This window comes from Aotus nancymaae, unplaced genomic scaffold, assembly GCF_030222135.1.
Source record: "Aotus nancymaae isolate 86718 unplaced genomic scaffold, 86718_ANA_hifiasm-v0.15.2.pri h1tg000006l, whole genome shotgun sequence".
Taxonomy (NCBI): Eukaryota; Metazoa; Chordata; class Mammalia; order Primates; family Aotidae; genus Aotus; species Aotus nancymaae.
Window position 1 is genome coordinate 47,102,010 of NW_026988417.1, and position 19,180 is coordinate 47,121,189.

Here is a 19,180-nt window from a genome sequence, read left to right on the forward strand (position 1 = left end):
ATATGAGAGGAGAGTGACAGTCCTCAATGATACTGACTTTAAAGGTTATTTCAACATTGCTTAAATCTATGAATATGTAAATATCTATCTTATTCCTATCTGTGTAATACAGGGTATATATGTATGAGTTAATTGCTCATGGTACACAGTAGAATAACAATAAAGCTTGGCTAATTAAAGGCAGGGGAATTAATTAACTTTCCTTAGGGACAGCATACAGGTCTGCAAATTTACAATGCATCTTTGTTTTGTTTGTTTGGTTCCTTTATGTTAAAGTAAATAAGATTTAGACAGCACAATTCCAAATGATACGAAGAGAGGAGAGATTAGAACAGACCCCAAGTTCTTCCTTTCCACTGAGGTAAATTAATTAGCAAACAAATATCATAGGAGAAAGAAGCAAAGTGAACAGCAAAGCAAATTGTCATTCACTGTTCAGCTGTCTGTTCTTTTCCCAGGTTGTCCCATCCCTGTCCCTCATACTTGCGGTTTCGTTTTGGTGGAAACATGGGAGATCTACTCTTATGGATCAACATTCACAAAGATGTAGATGAGTTATGTTGAGGTAGGAGGAGTAAGAGCAGAATTGAATGGTAGGTGTTTACTGCTCTCCCAAGAAACAGTGTTATAAATAATTAATGGTTCTTATTTCCAGTGCTGACATGAACTTTGTAACTCTGCAATCTGATTCACAGAAAAATTAGGAGACAGTGTGGGAAGGGAACAAATTTATGTGATGCAAAGGAACCCCTTTCTTTCATAATCATCACAGGAGACACAGAATCTCTGATCACAACAGGAAACAGCTGAGTATAAGGTAGTGCCACCGTGTGTGAAAAGCTAGGGAAGTGGGGAGAAACAGTTGCTGGAACAGTCTATTAATTGTTTATTTATTATAAATTTAACATATGCCTAAGTGATAAATGCCCAGCAACAAGTGAACACCTTTCAATGTCTCCAAGTATCACTGCTCTGCTATAGTCATTATATTTGTTTTTTTCACCTAGGACAGGGGCTGGCAAACTGTGCCTCAAGGGCTAAATCCAGCCAGATGCTTACAGGAATGCAGTCATGCGCCCCCCTTTACCTATTGTCTATGGCTGCTTTTGTACTACAATGTCAGAGATGAAAATGTGTTCGCTTGTTTTATTGATACATAATAGTTGTACATACTTCTGGGGCAGATGTGATAATTTAATGCATACATATAATTTGTAAAGATTGAATCAGTGTAATGAGGATATCTATCACCATAAATACTTGTCTTTTTTTAATGTTAGAAAACTTTATTCTTTTCTAGCTATTTTGAAATGTACAACAGATTATTGTAAACTATAGTCACTCTACTGATCTACTGAACATTAGGTCTTAACTTCTATCAAACTATATAACTGGACCCATTACAAAGATCATAATGATCTGCAAAACCCTAAAATACCATCTCGTACTTTACAGAAAAATGTGACGATCCCTATCTAGGGAATCCCAAACTACATCAGCAAAGCAGTTTTTCAACAGGCTATCGCCTCAATTTAGAATTAGGAACTGGTATGTAAGTCTGGTTGTCAGGTTATTTACTCATTTTACGGAGCTATAATATGCCTAATACAAGAGAGAGAAAAACTTGAATGCCACAGTTCTGCCATAGGGGGAAAAGAAAGCACGAATAAGACCTGATTATCACCAGAGATGCTAAAGAAATGACTGTAAGAGTAAACATAATCATTAATTGCCTAACTGGGAATTATGATACACTGATAATGCCTATATGTTAAGGGATAATGTGGTAACAGAAATCCAGGAAAGAATACTAGATGGAAAAATAGGGAACTATTTTTGGGGGAATATAGTGTGGGGGGAATCTAGAAGAACTCGAGAAGTTAAAAATTAGTGAGAAAAATGTGTTTAACAACAAGAAAGACAAAATGGAAGTTTAGAAAGTAAATCAGATGAAGGATTAGAAATGTCTTTATCATCGCCTTTTTAGTGACAACAGTAACAAAGGTATATTGGAAATATAAAGGAGCAGAAGACATAAAACTTAACATAGCAAACAGTAATTCTCATTTACCTTGCTAACAATTCAATGAGGTCAGTTCTGCTCATACCATCAGGAATCAACCTTGGAATCGCAGCAATACAAGTTCTAAACAAATCAATCTTGGGTTTTCTTTCCCCCCTGAAAAATACAATAGGATTTAATATGAAGCTTATTACATATGCTAGACAATAAAATCTAACTTGGAAAAATACAGAAAGTGGGAGCCCTCCCTTGAAGTTTAATATATTTAATATTAAAAAATATATATATAAATCATGTAGGTAATTATTAGTCTATGTATGAACAAAAGAATATAGAAATAATTCAGGAGAAAACCAGCAAACAAAAAGGTTTTTAGTAACTAAACAACAAGCATTGCAACCATTATTATTACATAACAAATATTATTTAAACAGATTATTTATAATTAATCTTATTAATATTTAAGATAATTAAATATTTACTATTTAGCCTCCCATAAATAATATTAAAATAATAAATAATAACATTGATATTAACTAAATACTGGATGTTGTTTGTTCTTGTCCTGTGTGTGATACACACACATATACATACTTAAAATTTCTGTATAATAAAATGAGCCAATTTTTCGAAAATCCTGGTATCTCCAGAGGCTTAATACAATTTAATTTTACTAAATTTTCTTTTAGTTATTCAATAATTTTATTTATTTTAAATGTCTCACCTCTTAATATTCTGGTTTTTATTTTGGTCTGTATTTGAAGGTGAGGCCTTTTAAATTTTTTTAATCTAAACTGTTCTTCAGTTGGCCTAATAAAACATCCTTATGTAGAAAAGAATTTGGATATTCTCAGTGTTTTGAGTTTTGTTTTTTTTTTGAGACGGAGTTTCGCTCTCATTGCCCAGGCTGGCGTGCAATGGCATGATCTCAGCTCACTATAATCTCCACCTCCCAGGTTCAAGCGATTCTCCTGCCTTAGCCTCCTGAGTAGCTGAGATTACAGGTGCCCACCACCACACCCAGTTGATTTTGTATTTTTAGTAGAGATGGGGTTTCACCATGTTGGCCAGGCTGGTCTTGAACTCCTGACCTCAGGAGATCCACCTGCCTTGGCCTCCCAAAGTGCTGGGATTACAGGTGTGAGCCACTGTACCTGGCCTTGGGTATTTGCTATAATGGCAATGGCCTCACTACCTCCTTTTAGAGATTTCATATAGTCAGTCCTCTTTTTGTGTGGTTTCAAAATGCATGAATTTCAGTTACTACACTTTAGTTAAATAACACCAGTCCCCAAAAACACAGTTCAAATGTAAGCTACCATACGCTAAGTAACAGCATAAACTAACTTTGCTTTGGCTCTTTGGTCCATAAAGCACCATGCACATCATAATCACTGTCATTTCTGTCAAGGCTGTCGGTGATTGGTCAATATGCATCTATTATTCACTTCATAAACAGACAGCAAAGTGTATAAAGATGCCTCCTGGTCTCCCAGAATAACCCACGTGACATTTTACAAAAATGGATAATCAAAACAGGGTACTGGCTAACTAACAGGAAGTACAAGAAAGAAAGAAAAAAGTAGTATAACTGTGTAGTGTGTTCTTATTTATGTTGCTTTGGCATCCATTTTAAATATAAGTTTGACTGGTATGAGAAAGTCAAACTTACATGACTAGTTTCCAGTTCTATACCCCACTCTATCTCCCAGTTCTTAAACATGGTTGATCCAGGTATCTGTCTTACCCAACTTCCTCCTGGCAACCACCTCCCTATGAACACCTAGATGCAGCCTACCTGACTGGCCCCATTGACCTGCGTACCCCACATGGACTATGCAGATGTGCTGCAGTGACCACCTCTCAGGCACAGCAGGACCTCCTGAACTCATGCCTGCTTGCCTTCAATCCACCAATTAGAATTCCCCATCAGTAACTGTTTGGAAAACACCCTCAACCCAAAAAAGGCACTGGCCCATGGGCGTGTTTTTCTCTCTCTCTCTCTCCACATGCTCCCTGACCTCTGTGAGTGAGGCCTCCATGTGTGCAGTGCACCCCTGCCACCTGTAAGTAAAAACATCTTCATTGCTATCTTGCTTCTCTCCTAGTCACTGAGACAGTGCTCTCTATCTCAAAGATTCTAAATTAAAGCACACTGAAATAGACTAGAAAGGTAATGGAGTTACAGAAGAAAGAGCTAGCCAGGGAATGCTGACAGTGCTGTCTTTCGAGATGTTATATAGGTATCAGAGGAACTGGGTGAAAGCAAACTTACTGACAAAACTGAGGTGGTTGTGGTGAAAAACAAGAAATCCCAGAGGAAGTAACGTTGGGAAAAAAATTCACATTAAAGAAACTCTCAGAGATATTAGCATATAGTAGTCCATAATAACTGTGTATTAAATTTAGAGATGAAATATCAAATTTGGTGTTCTAATGATGCAAATATTAATATCCGAAAGAATCTCCTCCCTTACAGAGAATATGTAGATGTTTTCTAGCAAATAAAATAAGTTACTGCCTTAACATACACCCTCTGGAGGAGAAGTCCCTAGCAATAAGAAAAAAAGATGCCAGGATGACAAATAATGACGAGGCCCTGGAGGTGGGGTGGGATGAGGTACTGGTTCTAAAAAAACTACTCATGCTATTTCTCTCTATACCCCTTAGTTCCTTTCGGAGTTCAGATTTTCAGGATTTTTTCTTTTTGAACTAGGGCTTTGGAAGTAAAAGCATTTATCTGACTTAATAAACCAATCCTGCCCATATACATCCGGGGTACCTAGGATTCATATTTTGCTCATGGAGTAACTGCAGAGCCTTGTCATTGACAACACATCAGACTGGGATCCAGAGTGAGTTTTGCTGTCTATGCCAGTTTGACAGCACTTTAAAACTGAGCACGTGGAAGGAATCACTGTATTGAAAACTGCAGCAGATGGAAACATGGAAGAACTCCAAAGACAAAGTAAGGAGACAGGTAAGCAAGAACCATCCATACCGTCTTAGGAAAACTGAAAGGGCAATAAAGGCAAAAATTTACTACATACGTAATCATGTCTTCAGGCTCCTTATTAGACATCTGCACACTGGTCATACACATTGGTCTCCCAACTTCTTTGTCCAAATGTCTGAGGATGCTATCTAATGCTTTTCTTACTTGAGGATAGTAAACTGACATTCCTAGGGGAAAAAACTTCAGTTATAAAATATCTGATATTAGCTAAGAATACTTAGCTACTTTCTGTAGTAAAAGCCTATCAATCTTTAAATGATATTAGCTTATTGCTGCCACAAAAGGGGTTTCAACTGTGATATATTCCCCCTGATGATCAGCTTCAGTATACTGGACTAACTGGAGAAATTATGTAGTAATTATGCAGAAGACTAAAATTAAGTTGAAGAAAGGAGAATGCAGTGAATAGGATCCTGTGATAAAATAAAGATTTAACTAGAAAACTCTTCACATGAAGACTCATAACTATTATCAAAAAAAAGTATTCATTGTAGGCTGGGCACAGCGGCTCATATCTGTAATCCCAGTACTTTGGGAGGCTGAGGCGAGTGAATCACTTGCGGTCAGGAGTTTGAGAACAGCCTGGCCAACAATGGCGAAATCCCATCTCTACTAAAAATACAAAAATTAGCCAGGCATGGTAGTGAATGCCTCTAGTCCCAGTTACTTGGGAGGCTGAGGCGTAAGAATCGCTTGAATCCAGGAGGCGGGGCTTACAGTAAGTCAAGATCGTGTCACTGCCCTCCAGCCTGGGCAACAGAATGAGATTCTGTCTCAAAAAAAAAAAAGAAGTATTCATTTGTACAGCTGTATATACTGCAAAAATGGTATTAGGCAAATTTATATACATTTTAGATTTGATCTGACTTTTATAAAAGAATATGAAACTGTATTACAAAGCGACTTACTTAATTTCAGTTAAACTAACCTATGACTTTTGCTTCTTCATCTGTTAGGGTTTTATTGAGAAAAATTTTCTTTACGCGAAGAGTATTTCCTGAGGGAAGAATAACTCCTGTTGTTGGCATGGGTGGTTCACCATCTTTCTGCTGCAAACTGTCTGCTATTACAAGGAAGACTCTGAGGCCTATGTTCATTCTCTTCAAAGGAAAAAAAATTCAAAAGGAAGAAATGAGTGTCATAAATTACCTTTTTTGCATGTTAGAAATATTTATCAATAACATCAGAGTTGGGGGAGTGGAAGGAAGGAAGACAGAACGAACACTAAAACTTCTCCGTCCAATATTTTTAAGTAGCCCAGGCATTAGAGTTTGCTTTAATATCAAATTCCCAAATGCCACTCACTCACTTGTGAGGTCAACCAGCTTCCTATTGTTTCTAAGGCTTCTAGCAATCCTCTTCCATCCTTCCTCAACTCTCCTATCCTCCTATGGTCCCGTCCCCTTGCCTTTCTAGGCAAATGACTTGTCTTCTACTTCACGAAAGAAAAAAATCACCAACTTTCCTCAATCTCTCATTACAAATCACATTAATCTACTTATACCTGAGCCTCTTCTCCCTCCCTTTTGCTCTTGGTACAGTGAGGGAGTGGCAGTCTTCCTAGTTGTTGGAATCCCATCTGTTCTTGCATGTTTGAAAACATTCCAACGCCAATTATACCTTCTCTTTCTTGCATCTTCAACATTTTCCTTTCAGCTGAATATATCCCATTTATCTGAACTATACTTGCTATCTTAATGGAACAAACCTTCCCCAAATACTTTCCTGAAGCTATTCTCACTCATCAGTGACCATATTGCTCAAAACAGTGGGCCTATTTATAGCATGCTATTTGATTTTTCAGCAACATGGACAAGGTCAAGTACTCCTTCTCTCCTGAAACACTCCCTTCTTTAATATCTCTCTTCCACTTCTGGCTGTGTCATCTTTATCTGCATTTTAGGTTTAACCTCCTTTACCTGGGTATTAAATGTTAGACTGCTTCAAGGCAAGGTCCTCCTAGGCTGCCTTCTCCTATCATTATGATTACCTCCCAAAGCAACTGCATATACTTACATGCTTCAATGACCACCCATACGAGATCTCCCACAAATTTTAAGCCTGACCTCTCCCTGAACTCAGAGCCATCTGACATCTCTTACTTGGAGGCCTCTACTTGGATGCCTCAGGTTAGACATGTTCAAACCAAATGCATGACCTTGCTGCCCCCAAATATGATTCCTTCTCAGTGTTTCTTTACTCAGTGAATGCTCCTCTGTCTGCACCACTATGATCTAAGCCCAAGCTGTCATTTTCTCTGATATACACCAGTGATCTCTCCAGTGGGTATACACATGCCAGTGGGTTTGCAAGGTAGTTCACTGGAATATGAGAAGAAAATAAAGCTTTTATTTATATGTATTTGTTATCTGAGATTAAAACTTAAAGCTTCACTCATCTTCACATACAACATAGTACTGGTGTCCTCCCTTAGTCTAAGTATCAGATAGTCACATGTCACATAATCAAAGATGACACCTTGAAAGAAGTGGAGAAGGCCCACAATGTAGTCAAGTTGACAGAGGAAGCTTCACTTATACATTCTTTCAGTGTATTGCAATTTGCATGTATTTGATTAAATGGGCTAATGGGTAATTTTATCTAGGTTTAACTAAACTAGCTCTTACAAACTTAAAGTTCTTGAAAAGAAAATACAGATTCAAGATAATCCTAACAAAGTAAACCTAATAAACAACACCACCACCCAAAAAACACTCAGCAGAACTTTTCTTTAACTCCTAGTATGAGAACTTCAGTAAGAAAAAAATTTACTTTCAGAAATACATTTATTCAACCAAGTGAATATTTTTTTAATGGATGTTCAATAAAATATCTTTTGTTTCATAATTTTTGTTGCTGGAAACCATTTTTGTTGGTAGAAACCAAAAAATATATAAATAAAAGCTTTATTTTCTTCCTGTACTCCAGTGAACTACCTTCTACACCCACTGGGATGCATGTACCCCCGACGTGTTAAGTATGTCAGCTATACAACAATCACGTTTGCCTACTTTCTAAATCTGGAAATAATTATTAAGCTATCTTAAAAATATTACAAATGAAAAGCTTCAGTATCTTTCCAACTCATTTGTTAACCACACAAACACATATCTTAGGATTTGACTATGTATTGGACCAAGATTGTAATTTAAAATAAATAAGAAAAAAGAAAACAGATAATGCCTATTTTGCCTTTTTATATTCTCAAATGTAATTAGATTCCAATAAACAATTAATTTATGAAATATTTTGAAAAATCCTGAATATCTAATGTCTAAAGAATGAATTAGAGTTTACTAGTGAATCATGAGCCCATGGAGGCAGGATAGAACATTTACTTTTTTAATGTTACTTTTTTTTGGGTGGGGGTGAGACAACAAGTTTTTGTTTTTTCTATGACACATAGAACAGTGCTTGACACATTTTAGGTGCTCAATAAATGTTGAATGTATGAAATTTATTGAATAACGCCTTAAATATAAATCATGTGAATTAAAAAAAAAAAAAAGGAAGAAAAAACCTGAGCACATGTTGCAACTTCCAGGAGCCAGCTGAGCTGACTAACCCGACAAAATTTTCCTCTCCTTTTTATTTTCTACCATGCTTAAACACTATTATTAAACCATTCAGCCAGCTATCAGAAAGGTTAAGTAACTTGTCTGGGATCACAGCTAGTATTAGAAGTAGAGCTGGGATCTGAACCTAAGAGTTCTAATTCTAGAAATCATGCTCTAAAAAAAATAAGTAGTATAGAATTGTATATTATTAGATTATAAATTTTTTTTTTACCTCTGGATTAATGGTGAAAGTTTTAGTAGATTTTCCAACACTGAGAAGATCAAATATTATTTCTTTCATTGCAAAATCCAAACGTTCCTTAAAAAAAAAAAAATCCTTATAACTTGCTTCTATGTGTTAGGTATCATGCTAAGAATTATAAATACGATATACAATGGTAACAACACAGGTTTGTGCCCTTAAAAAGTTCATAGCTGAACAGAAATATGCATGAATTAAGGTCAAAATATATGATTATAAGTATATTATCAACGATTTAATACCCAAACTAACAGAATAAAAGTTTTAAACATTCATTCACCAAAATCAAATTAAAATCAAAGTGAAAGAATTCCCAGAATGATAATGAAAGGAAGTCCCAAGACAATAGCCAGGCAGTGGCCTAGTGAGCAGTGAGTTCATATTGGGTCAGGAAGAATGGGGCTGGGGCTCTAGGAAGGAAATCTCCCAGGGTGAGGAAAAAAAAAAGTTAACTAATAAGATTAACTGATGTTTGAATGGAGTTTTATAATTCTGGCGGAGTGCTGGAGGAAGGTAACTAATTCAAGGGAATGGGCACAATTCTGGAAAAAAAGAAAAGGGAAGAGACGCAACCTAAAGTACAATTTGCTTTTATTAATCTGACTGATAACCTTCTACTTATCTAATTGTCATTACTTTTGTTCTCTAGTAAATAACAATGTACTAATTCTCTTTAAATATTCTTTATTTCTTCACTGTCAAAAATCATTGTATTATGGATCATCTAGATTGTTACAGTTTCAGTTGAAAGCAAATGCAACTAATATTCTGGAATCACAGCACTTTCCCATGTTGAGGAGGTAACCCTACTTACGTTTCTCCAAGGTGGATGTCTCAAAAGGTAATGTGACCAAAACCTTCGATTGGCTCATCAACACCCATTTAATCCCTTCTAATAATCCTTCCTTTACTGCAGATGCTAGAAAGCTAAACTTGTATTTCCCAGGATCCCATGTAACAAAAAGCTTGAGGACATGATTTATACCCTGCCAAGTGGTATGCTCATGTGAGTCTCTTTGGGAACTAGGATATGCAAGGAAGAGGAGGAAGGCAGGGAGAAACAAATCTATTTTACTGGTGAGGAACGCGGTAGACACAGCATGATTCTGAAGCACAACCACATGTGGTGACTTCCTTATCTAATGGCTTTTATTTTGGCAAGGTGGCAGCTTCCTCTGTCTTTCAGACTGGAATTCATTTCTTCAGCCCGACTATAAATTGTTTGAGCTATCCATATTCCTTTCGAAATTCCTTTGGGTTTAACTAGCTACAGTGGATTCCATTATCTGTACCTAAGAGCCTAGATTAATATAGACTATGAAAATAATTTTCTAAGAAATCCTTCAAGATATTCAGGAGGTAATTAGTAAATGCACTAAGATTAGGAGTATGAGATATGTTGTTGATCACTTTTCAATTAAAAGTGCTTCCACCTGTGGGTTTCCTTTCTGTCTGCAAGTGTAGATTAACAAAAAAAAACTTATTCGATGCTATGTTTTTAGATGCATAAAAAATTTCAAAGCTCCCACTGATTACAATAGATTACTCTAACAATTTGTAAACATACCTACTATGAGGTGAAACACTCACCTGAGCAATGAACTGAATAATCTTCACAAATATATTGAGAGGTGTGTCACGAGGAACCACACTTCGTGAGCCTTTTGGAAAAAGTGCTGACACTATGCTCATAAGACGACTACAGGGAAAAAGATCTAGTTATAATGAGATCACGACATCAACAGCATATTAGCAAAAAATACTTCCTATTCTTCATAATATATTAACAGAATTCATATTCCATCCACAAAGTATAATGTTTACTAAAATTCCTATTAGTGTGTCTTTTTTAAACATGATTTTTAATGGACTTTAAAGCAAAGATACTCACCTTTGAGTTACAGTGTTGCTTTCACATTTTATTCTAATTACATAAACCCACAATAATCTATACAAAGATTCCAGTGCAACTCGAGACATTTTAGGATCTTTATTCTGTTTTAAAACAAAAGAGAATAAAAATAAACATATTAAAATACTTGCAATCACTTAAGAGCAAACATATTCTCTGTCAACAACTAAAAGCTCATCTTTTTTGTATTCCATCTAAAACAGGTTTAAATATACAGGTACATATTTGGTATAAGGTAAGTATATGGCTCAAAAGTAACCATAAATGTGAAAATTGAGCCCTTCCTTATACTTTCAAAAGAAAATACTAAATCTTATTTAGTAAATAAAATTATACTAATATTTCTAAGAACTCTAAAATTACACACAGAAACTTACTTGATGATAAACAGTTCACACTCCAATACTGACATAATGACTGAAAAAGGATCACTCATTTCTGGTGTAATTCACTTGTAGTCCATATACAGTTAAAATTCAGAACAACAAATGGTATTATAGTCATTTGCATTTACAAAATAATGCAAAATATTATGAAGTGCATATCCTTATGAGTGAATAGAGTGACTTAAGAGCATGGACTCTAAAACTGGGAAAAACGGATTAAATCTAAGCTCCATCCTTGGGCATTGTTATATGATTCTGAATCACAATTTCCTCATCTCTAATATGGAGAAAATATGGTACCTACCTTAGAGATAAAGTTAATATTTGTAAAGCACTTGGAACAGTACCTGGCATGTATTAAACATTCATTGACTATTAAGTGTTATAATTTTTATTTGGAATCAGGATATTATTTAAATTATTAGTATTATTTAGAATCAGAAAGTTATTCCATTTTAATCATAATTTGATCAGCATACTTTTTCTTCATTCTAGCTGTTATAAAAAATAAAGTTCTCAAATGACCAGTAAAGCAGTGAGATTTAATTGTAAATTTTGAAATGCAGCTAATAATCTCCTTTTTTTAAGAAGAAACTCTTTATACATCTGTTGATTAGTTTTAGGATGTACTGATTATTGTGAATTTACATTTTAGGTTTTTGCACATCTATTTGGATAAAGATCTGATATAATTAAGGATGGAAGATCAGTTACTCTGCTGATTAGACTCTCAGTATCAATCCAGTGCCAGATCCATAATGATCTCAAATTTCAAATATACTTTCCGAGTAATTTCCTAACATATAATGTATACTACTAACATAGCAACCAAGCATTCTGTAGTAATGTCTTTAAGAAAACATAACTTTCTTTTCTATCATTTAAATCTAAGATAACCAGATGTCAAAATAGTTCAGCCAGGAGTTAGGAAGATAGAGAGAGATGAAGAGGCAGAGCATGAAGGATTTTTAGGACAGTGAAAATACTCTGCATGATACTATAATGGTAGGTACTTGTCATTATACGTTTGTCCAAACCGATAGAATGTACAACACCAACAGTAAACTCTAATGTAAGCTGTGGGCTTTGTGTGATAAAGACGTGCCAATGTATATTTATCAGTTTTAACAAATGTATCACTCTGAAGGGGGATGCTGAGTATGGGGGAAGCTAGACCTGAGTGGAGGTAGGGAAATCTCGGTACCTTCCTCTCAATTTTACTGTGAACCTAAAACCGCTCTTAAATAAGTCCCATTAGTTTTTAGGTACACATGAAATAACATTTTTATATTGTTAAATTGTATTTTCAAAATATTATTAAAAATTATACTTTAAAAATATATGTCCAATTCTACATAAAAACTTTTCTCATATGAATGATTAAATATAAAAGTATTTGGATTATCTTAAGTGATGAGGTATCTGGCATGAAAAACCTTGATTTTCAAACAAAGCTGGCATTCACACAATGCCAAAACAGCAAGATGAGAAGTGATAAAAATCAATTATTATTTTTTTCAGCTGCTACAATGCTGCTATATGTCTGAATAATAAAATCATCCTAAATTTATCTGAGCTTTAAACAAAGATATTCAATCTAATTTGAACAACTATACAAATAAAATCTAATGAACAATATAAAACAAAATTTTGATATGTCAGTCAAATATAGTCTTTGGCAACAATCATTTTAATGTTTCTTCTCTTTTTTTCTACTGAACTAAAAAAAATGGTTTGTTTAAAACTCAAACCAGTAAAGCCAGGCATGGTGGTGCATGCCTGTAGTCTCGGCTTGAACTCAAGAGTTGGAGTCTAGCCTGGGCAACATAGTGAGACCCTGTCTCTAAAAAATAAAAAACCAAAAAACCCAAATCAATAGGATAAAATTTTAAAAATTAATTTGTCAAAATTGTATTCCATTAACTTTAAGAGTATAATTGGATTGTTTGTAACTCAAAGGATAAATGCTTGGGGGGATGGATACCCCATTCTCCACAATGTGCTTATTTCACATTCCATGCCTGTATCAAAACATCTCATGTACCCCATAAATATATACACCTACTGCGTGCCCACAAAAATTAATACTAAAAACAATAATAACAAACTATATTCAAAATCTAAGCTACTGTCTCCTTAATTTCAGTGGAAATTAAACATTTTCATTTATAACAGCTAGATAATGTATATTAAACAGAGTATTTTAAAATAGTGAATTTTGGTGAGGAATCCGCATTCAGTATCAGTCCTATTTTTAAAATTCATCTTGGGGCCACATTGATATTAAACCTTCTGAAGAATGTTTCTGCTGTGTGCTACTCTTCTTTTACAATACCAGAAGCAGGTTGGAATAAATACATTAGACATGCAATGCAACAATGGGAAAAGGAAAAACAAACGCCACACTTAAAGAAAATAAAGCAATATTTTACTTTGTAATGTCGACACAACTCACCTGGAGTGTTTCTATTTGTTTTCTGATACTGTTGTTAGATGGCATCTAAATAAAGCAATGTGAGACAGCAAACATAAACATGAGATGCAGCACATGCATGTTAGATGAAAATAAGCACAAAACAAGACAGCTCTTCACCAAGGTCTCTATTTAGAAGAAATTTGAAATGTCCAAGACAGTGGCCAGAAACACTAAAAAAAAATCCCACAATTTGGGCATCATGGGAGATCCACCTATAATATTCAAACTAAGAGAAAACAAAAGTGTTAACTCTCTGATTTTTCTTAGAATTTTTCCTAAAGCACTGCATTTCAGTTCAGACAACTTTAAATTTTCTAATAAAAATAAGTATAGATTTTTGGAAAAAAATCTCTCTTAAGAATTCTCCAGAAACTTTAAAATCATGTTTCACACAAGTATCTAAATTGATACAGACATCGGAATGGGAGACTACCACACTCTGTTTGGAACAAAAATTAAAGATTTAACTTTTCAGTGAAATAAAGTGACACTCTGTCACAAGCTATTTATGGGCACATAGGGATACAGCTCATTTTTCATGGTCATCAACTTAAAACTGGTATGATAATTTTTAAAAACTGTGCAATATCATAAAGTGCCTTAAAATTCATATTTATTCTTATGACTCTAGAGAATAATGCCTTTTTAATATCCCCAAATTATTGCTAACATGTTTTCTGAAAATATTCAGTGCTTATATTCAACAACATTCCTTATACTACATTCAGAAGTAACATGGTGGACCAGAAGAGTGAGAGCTATGGAACTATGTGAATATGGACACAAGTCCATCTCCATGATTTACTGGCTCCAAAAATACAGGTTGTTTATCTTCTTTCAGCCTCATGTACAGTAAAAATCAAGTGAGATTCTGTACTTAGAGGATGTAGCATCCAATAAAGAGTAATAAAAACCAGTCATAAGAAGTATGGTCTAGGCTGGGCGCAGTGGTTCACACCTGTAATCCCAGCACTTTTGGAGGTTGAGTGGATGGATACCTTGAGGTCAGGAGTTCAAGACTAGCCTGGACAACGTGGCGAAACCCCATCTCTACTAAAAATACAAAAATCAGCTGGGGGTGGTGGCAGGTACCTATAATCCCTGCTACTCAGGAGGCTGAGGCAGGAGAATCACTTGAGCCCAGGAGGCGGAGGTTGCGGTGAGCAGAGATCGTGCCACTGCATTCCAGCCTAGGTGACAGAGCAAGACTTAATCTCAAAAAAAAAAAAAAAAAAAAAAAGTATGGGTCTAATGGAAATTGTTTTAGGTTTTTAGTATCAAGAGATTAACTGAATCTCAAAATTATTTAGGTAAGGCCTTTATCTTAGATCAGTTTTCCCTATACATAAAACAAATAACTGTTATAATAGATAACTAACATAGTTTTTCCTTCCATGCTCAACTCCTTACCTCAACTATGCAGAGCAGCCACATTATCTAAGACTTAATAAATAGGAGCCAATTCATTAAATTTCTGCTGAATAGAGCCTTAATGTTAAGTTAAGGGTTAATGGCCAAGACAATTATATTCCAAATACTCATGCTAAGTGGCTCTTATCTCCTTTAGCCTGGCAGATTGACATAGCCATTAATGAAAATGAACAATATGCCAGAAATATTTAACAGGAGGTAAGGGTTCAAAGAAAACAGAGCATTTAAATGAAAGTCTTAAGACAAAAAAAAGTTAAGGTACTGCGAAGTATTGCAAATATGTTAGGTGAAACGTATATATATTAAAAAATTCCAACAAGCAACAGAAAAGAATGAACTGTTATGAAACAAAGCAGTCTTCCAGAAACATTTAAATGCATATCTTAAAAATATTTTAATAAACTTATGAAAAATCATACTATCCAGAAAAATTATCAATTCTCTTTTGGTCCCTCTATCTGTACAAATTATCAAAATAAGAACAGAAACAAGTATATTATAATTAGTTAAATAAAATTTATCCCCTGGTTGCATGACATAAAGAGTTTAATCAGTTTGATTTGGTCCTGGCAATTTTCATAAACAGTCAAAGAAGGTATATAAATTCTCATCCAAACATAAGTAAAATCAACGTTTATCTAGAAAGAAAACAGACAAAAATGTTTCTCAAAGTAGTATATATTCCATATACCTAAGAAATTGAGGCAGTTTTGAAAATGATACATAGAATTATGAAAAAGATGTACAGGATAATATCCAGTGGATCATTCCTGAAGTATGGAAGAAGAGGCAGTCCTACTTCTACAATAGCACAGTGAGCTGCATAGCCAAAGACAAGTCACTTACTCTATCTGCCTCAGTTCCATTATCTTCAAAGTATAGGGTTTTCAGTTTCAAATCTAACTTAGAGGAATACCAGGAAATGGAATGTCATGTCTGCAATATTTCTATAACTTACAAGCAAATATTCAAATAGGCTCATCTAAGTATATACCAAAAGAATATTCAAATCAAGCATTGGCATGACATGCAGCTGAAGAATATTCCCACACTCTGTCAGAATTGTGTTCCTACCCAAATAAGAACAGAGGATCCTGCCAGCAGAGCATCTTGGGAAGAAAATGATCCTTGTATCTCTCACAGTTTTGTGTTCAGGACTAAGAGAGGCTGAATATGGATGTGCCAAATAGTGTTAGTGACAAGTACCCTTTCATTCAAGTCAGAATCATTTCAGGAGCTTTTACGTCTGTGTGGATCCAGTATCAACTTTTAGATATGGCTAGGCATACTTAAATTAAATGAAATTTTAGTGATATCATCAAAGCTTTTTTCATTTTGCTCAGACTTAAACCAACATTACTGATTTCCTCAAAACAAAAGACAAAATAAGTATCTAAAGGGTTTTGTGAGAGTAATACTCTATAATTCTAAAAATATTAACAAATATTCCTAGATTTAACATAAATATCACTAAAAATGTACAATTTTGCATTCATTAGGACAAACTAAATTTTCAGTCAAAGGTTTACTCATATCTATACATGATTCCCTGTAGAAGAAATAGGAAAAGGAATGTGGCAACATGTTACTATTCAAGTATATCAATAGTAACAAAAGTTTCATTATGCACTGTTCAACTTATATGCACAAACAAATACACCACAGTCAGTATTCACAGATCAGAACTGTGATTACATCTTACCTTTAAATGTGACAAACAGTTCTGTAGGAAAATATGCCAGTTATTTAAAAAAAATTGTTTCTGACTGACACATAAAAGGCAGGTAATTAGTGGATATAAAGCCTAAAGGAGATGGGGAAAAGAGACAATTAACACTTCTCATCAAAAAGCACTGGACGTGTAAATTATATTTCATTTATTCTCATAAGCAAAGAAACAAATCTTTTAAGCAGTTTTCCATTTTATAGTAAGAAGTATAATCTCATAGAATAATCCAATGCAGAAGGATAAAAGGTAAATTTTCTATAAGGAAAATTCCTTGACTGATCATACCTCTCTGAATATGCTATGAGTTCTCCCTCAACCCATTAGTCCCCCATCCAGTTTGTGGTTATGACTAGTCCCTGGGATCAGATGACAGATGGAATTAAAGTTTTAGCTTTCAGTTTGTCAAATGTGTAACTTATGGTGGCTACATTAACCACTCTAAGCCTCAATTTCCAAACATGTAAAGTGGAGGACAGTAATCACAAATATCTTACAGGGTTGTGAAGCTTAAAGTAAGACAAAAAAGTGCAAAATACTTAGTTCAATGCCTGACACAATCATGTTTACTATTATTGTATCTCTAGTTTAGATAGTCAAATGTTTGACCAATTCTCCAAACCTTTTCCAATCCACAGAAAAGTTATGTGAAATAGGTAGAAAAAAAATGCCTTTAATCTGAATAGAAAAGATTAGACAAAACAGCTGCTAAAATCACTTTATGACAGTGATCCCCTGAGGTTACAACATATTTTTAATGTACCTTCCCTGTGTTTAGACACACAAATATCATTCTGTTACAATTGCCCACAGTATTCAGTACAATTACATGCTGTACAGGTTTGTAGCCTGGGAGCAACAGGCTATTCCATATGGCCTACTGTGTAGTAGGCAATACTAACTAGGTTTGTGTAAGTACATTCAATGATGTTTGCAGAATGAAACTGCCTAATAACACATTTCTCAGAACATATTCCCATCATTAAGCAATGCAAGACTACCTAGAATGAAGTCTGAACAACTCATCAAATGCACAGCTAGTAAAATTAAGAACAGAAAATTTAAATAGAGCAATGTGAAAAATATGTATGTAAAATTTGCCTTTGTATTGTACTTCAGGGATTTTACAATTTTAGATTTTACAATTCTCTTAAATCTCCAGTGAATTCATAAATCAATTACTAAAGATCCCAATTAAATATGAAAAGGTTTGAAATGTTTCTTAATACCAATGAATGCTTCTTTCTCGAGCTCAGTTCAAAAGTAGTCTGATAAAGCATCTCCACAAAATTTTTCAAACAGGGAACATTCACTTCATTTTTAACAGCCTAGTAAAAAGAGAATGCAAACAAAGAAAATGATTACAGACGGTAGATTAAACTATACAAAGGTTACAAGAACTTTCTGTGAGGTTTGAAATTGGTTAATAATTCACTGAGACTCTCACTGAAGTATTACAATGTGCCAAGTGACCAAATGTTAAGTACATAAGATAAACCTGGTCTCAGCCCTGAATGAACAAAGTGGGAATACAAGCAAGGAGGACACAGTAGAACAGGTTCAATGAGAGCAAATTCTCTGTGCTCTTGGTGCACTCAAAAGGGTCCCCTATGGAAAAACTCCACAAGGAAGTAACATCTAATCTGCATCCAACATCTCTTACCAGAAATATTGCTAAAGTCTCCCATTTAAACTTGCTGGCCTTATCTCCCACCCTCTGACCATGTGCACGGGGACCCAGCCCTAGGAGCTTCCTTGCTGTTCCTAGAATGCACCAAAGCATTTCTCGACTTAGGATGTCTACGCTGGGGCCTTCTGCCAGAGAAGCTCCTTCCACAGACATAGGAAGTCTTGCTGTCTCATTCCTTTAGTTTTTGCTCAATTGCTACCATCTCTTTCGAGGTGGTGGTCTTTCCTAATCACACTCTTTAAAATTTCAACTCCCTCATCCCCCATTTGGCAATCCTATGCTCCCCACCCTGTTTATGTTTCATCACATTACTCTCCACAATCTGACACACTACCTATTTTATGCACTAGTATATTTTCTATCTTCTGCACTAGTAAGTAAAGTCTACACTAAGGAGTCTTTCCTATCATATTCATTGTTGTATTCCCTTGTGCATAGATGAGGACCTGACAAACAGAAAGCACTCAATACAAAAATGAGTAAAGAAAGAGAGGTCAGCTGGGCAGAGGGGAGGGAGGTTACTAGAGAGGCATGAATGTTCCAGGCAGAAGGAGCTCTATCTACAGAGGCCTAGTATTATGGGTTGAATCATATCCCCCCAGAATTCATGTTGAAGTCCTAACCCTACATACATCAGAAGGTGACTTCATTAGGAAATAGGTCATTTCGGATCAAGTTAATTAAGCTAGGATCAGGAAGAC

General features: G+C 35.0%; 1 protein-coding gene across 8 annotated transcripts in view; it reads right to left on the bottom strand.

The window, feature by feature from the left end:
- Positions 1-19,180, bottom strand: part of FRYL (FRY like transcription coactivator) — a 272,384-nt gene that overhangs the window by 87,778 nt on the left and 165,426 nt on the right. For 5 of the 8 annotated variants that reach the window (XM_064366949.1, XM_064366933.1, XM_064366947.1 and 2 more), the window contains 9 exons: positions 18,019-18,117; positions 16,766-16,867; positions 13,612-13,656; positions 10,750-10,853; positions 10,449-10,557; positions 8,829-8,915; positions 5,968-6,139; positions 5,074-5,206; positions 2,072-2,179 (listed from right to left, as the gene is read on the bottom strand). In XM_064366949.1, coding sequence (XP_064223019.1) covers positions 2,072-2,179; positions 5,074-5,206; positions 5,968-6,139; positions 8,829-8,915; positions 10,449-10,557; positions 10,750-10,853; positions 13,612-13,656; positions 16,766-16,867; positions 18,019-18,117 — 959 coding nt within the window. The remainder of the gene's footprint in view (positions 1-2,071; positions 2,180-5,073; positions 5,207-5,967; positions 6,140-8,828; positions 8,916-10,448; positions 10,558-10,749; positions 10,854-13,611; positions 13,657-16,765; positions 16,868-18,018; positions 18,118-19,180) is intronic. The other 3 variants (XM_012441093.3, XM_012441090.2, XM_012441089.3) reach the window with 1 other exon arrangement.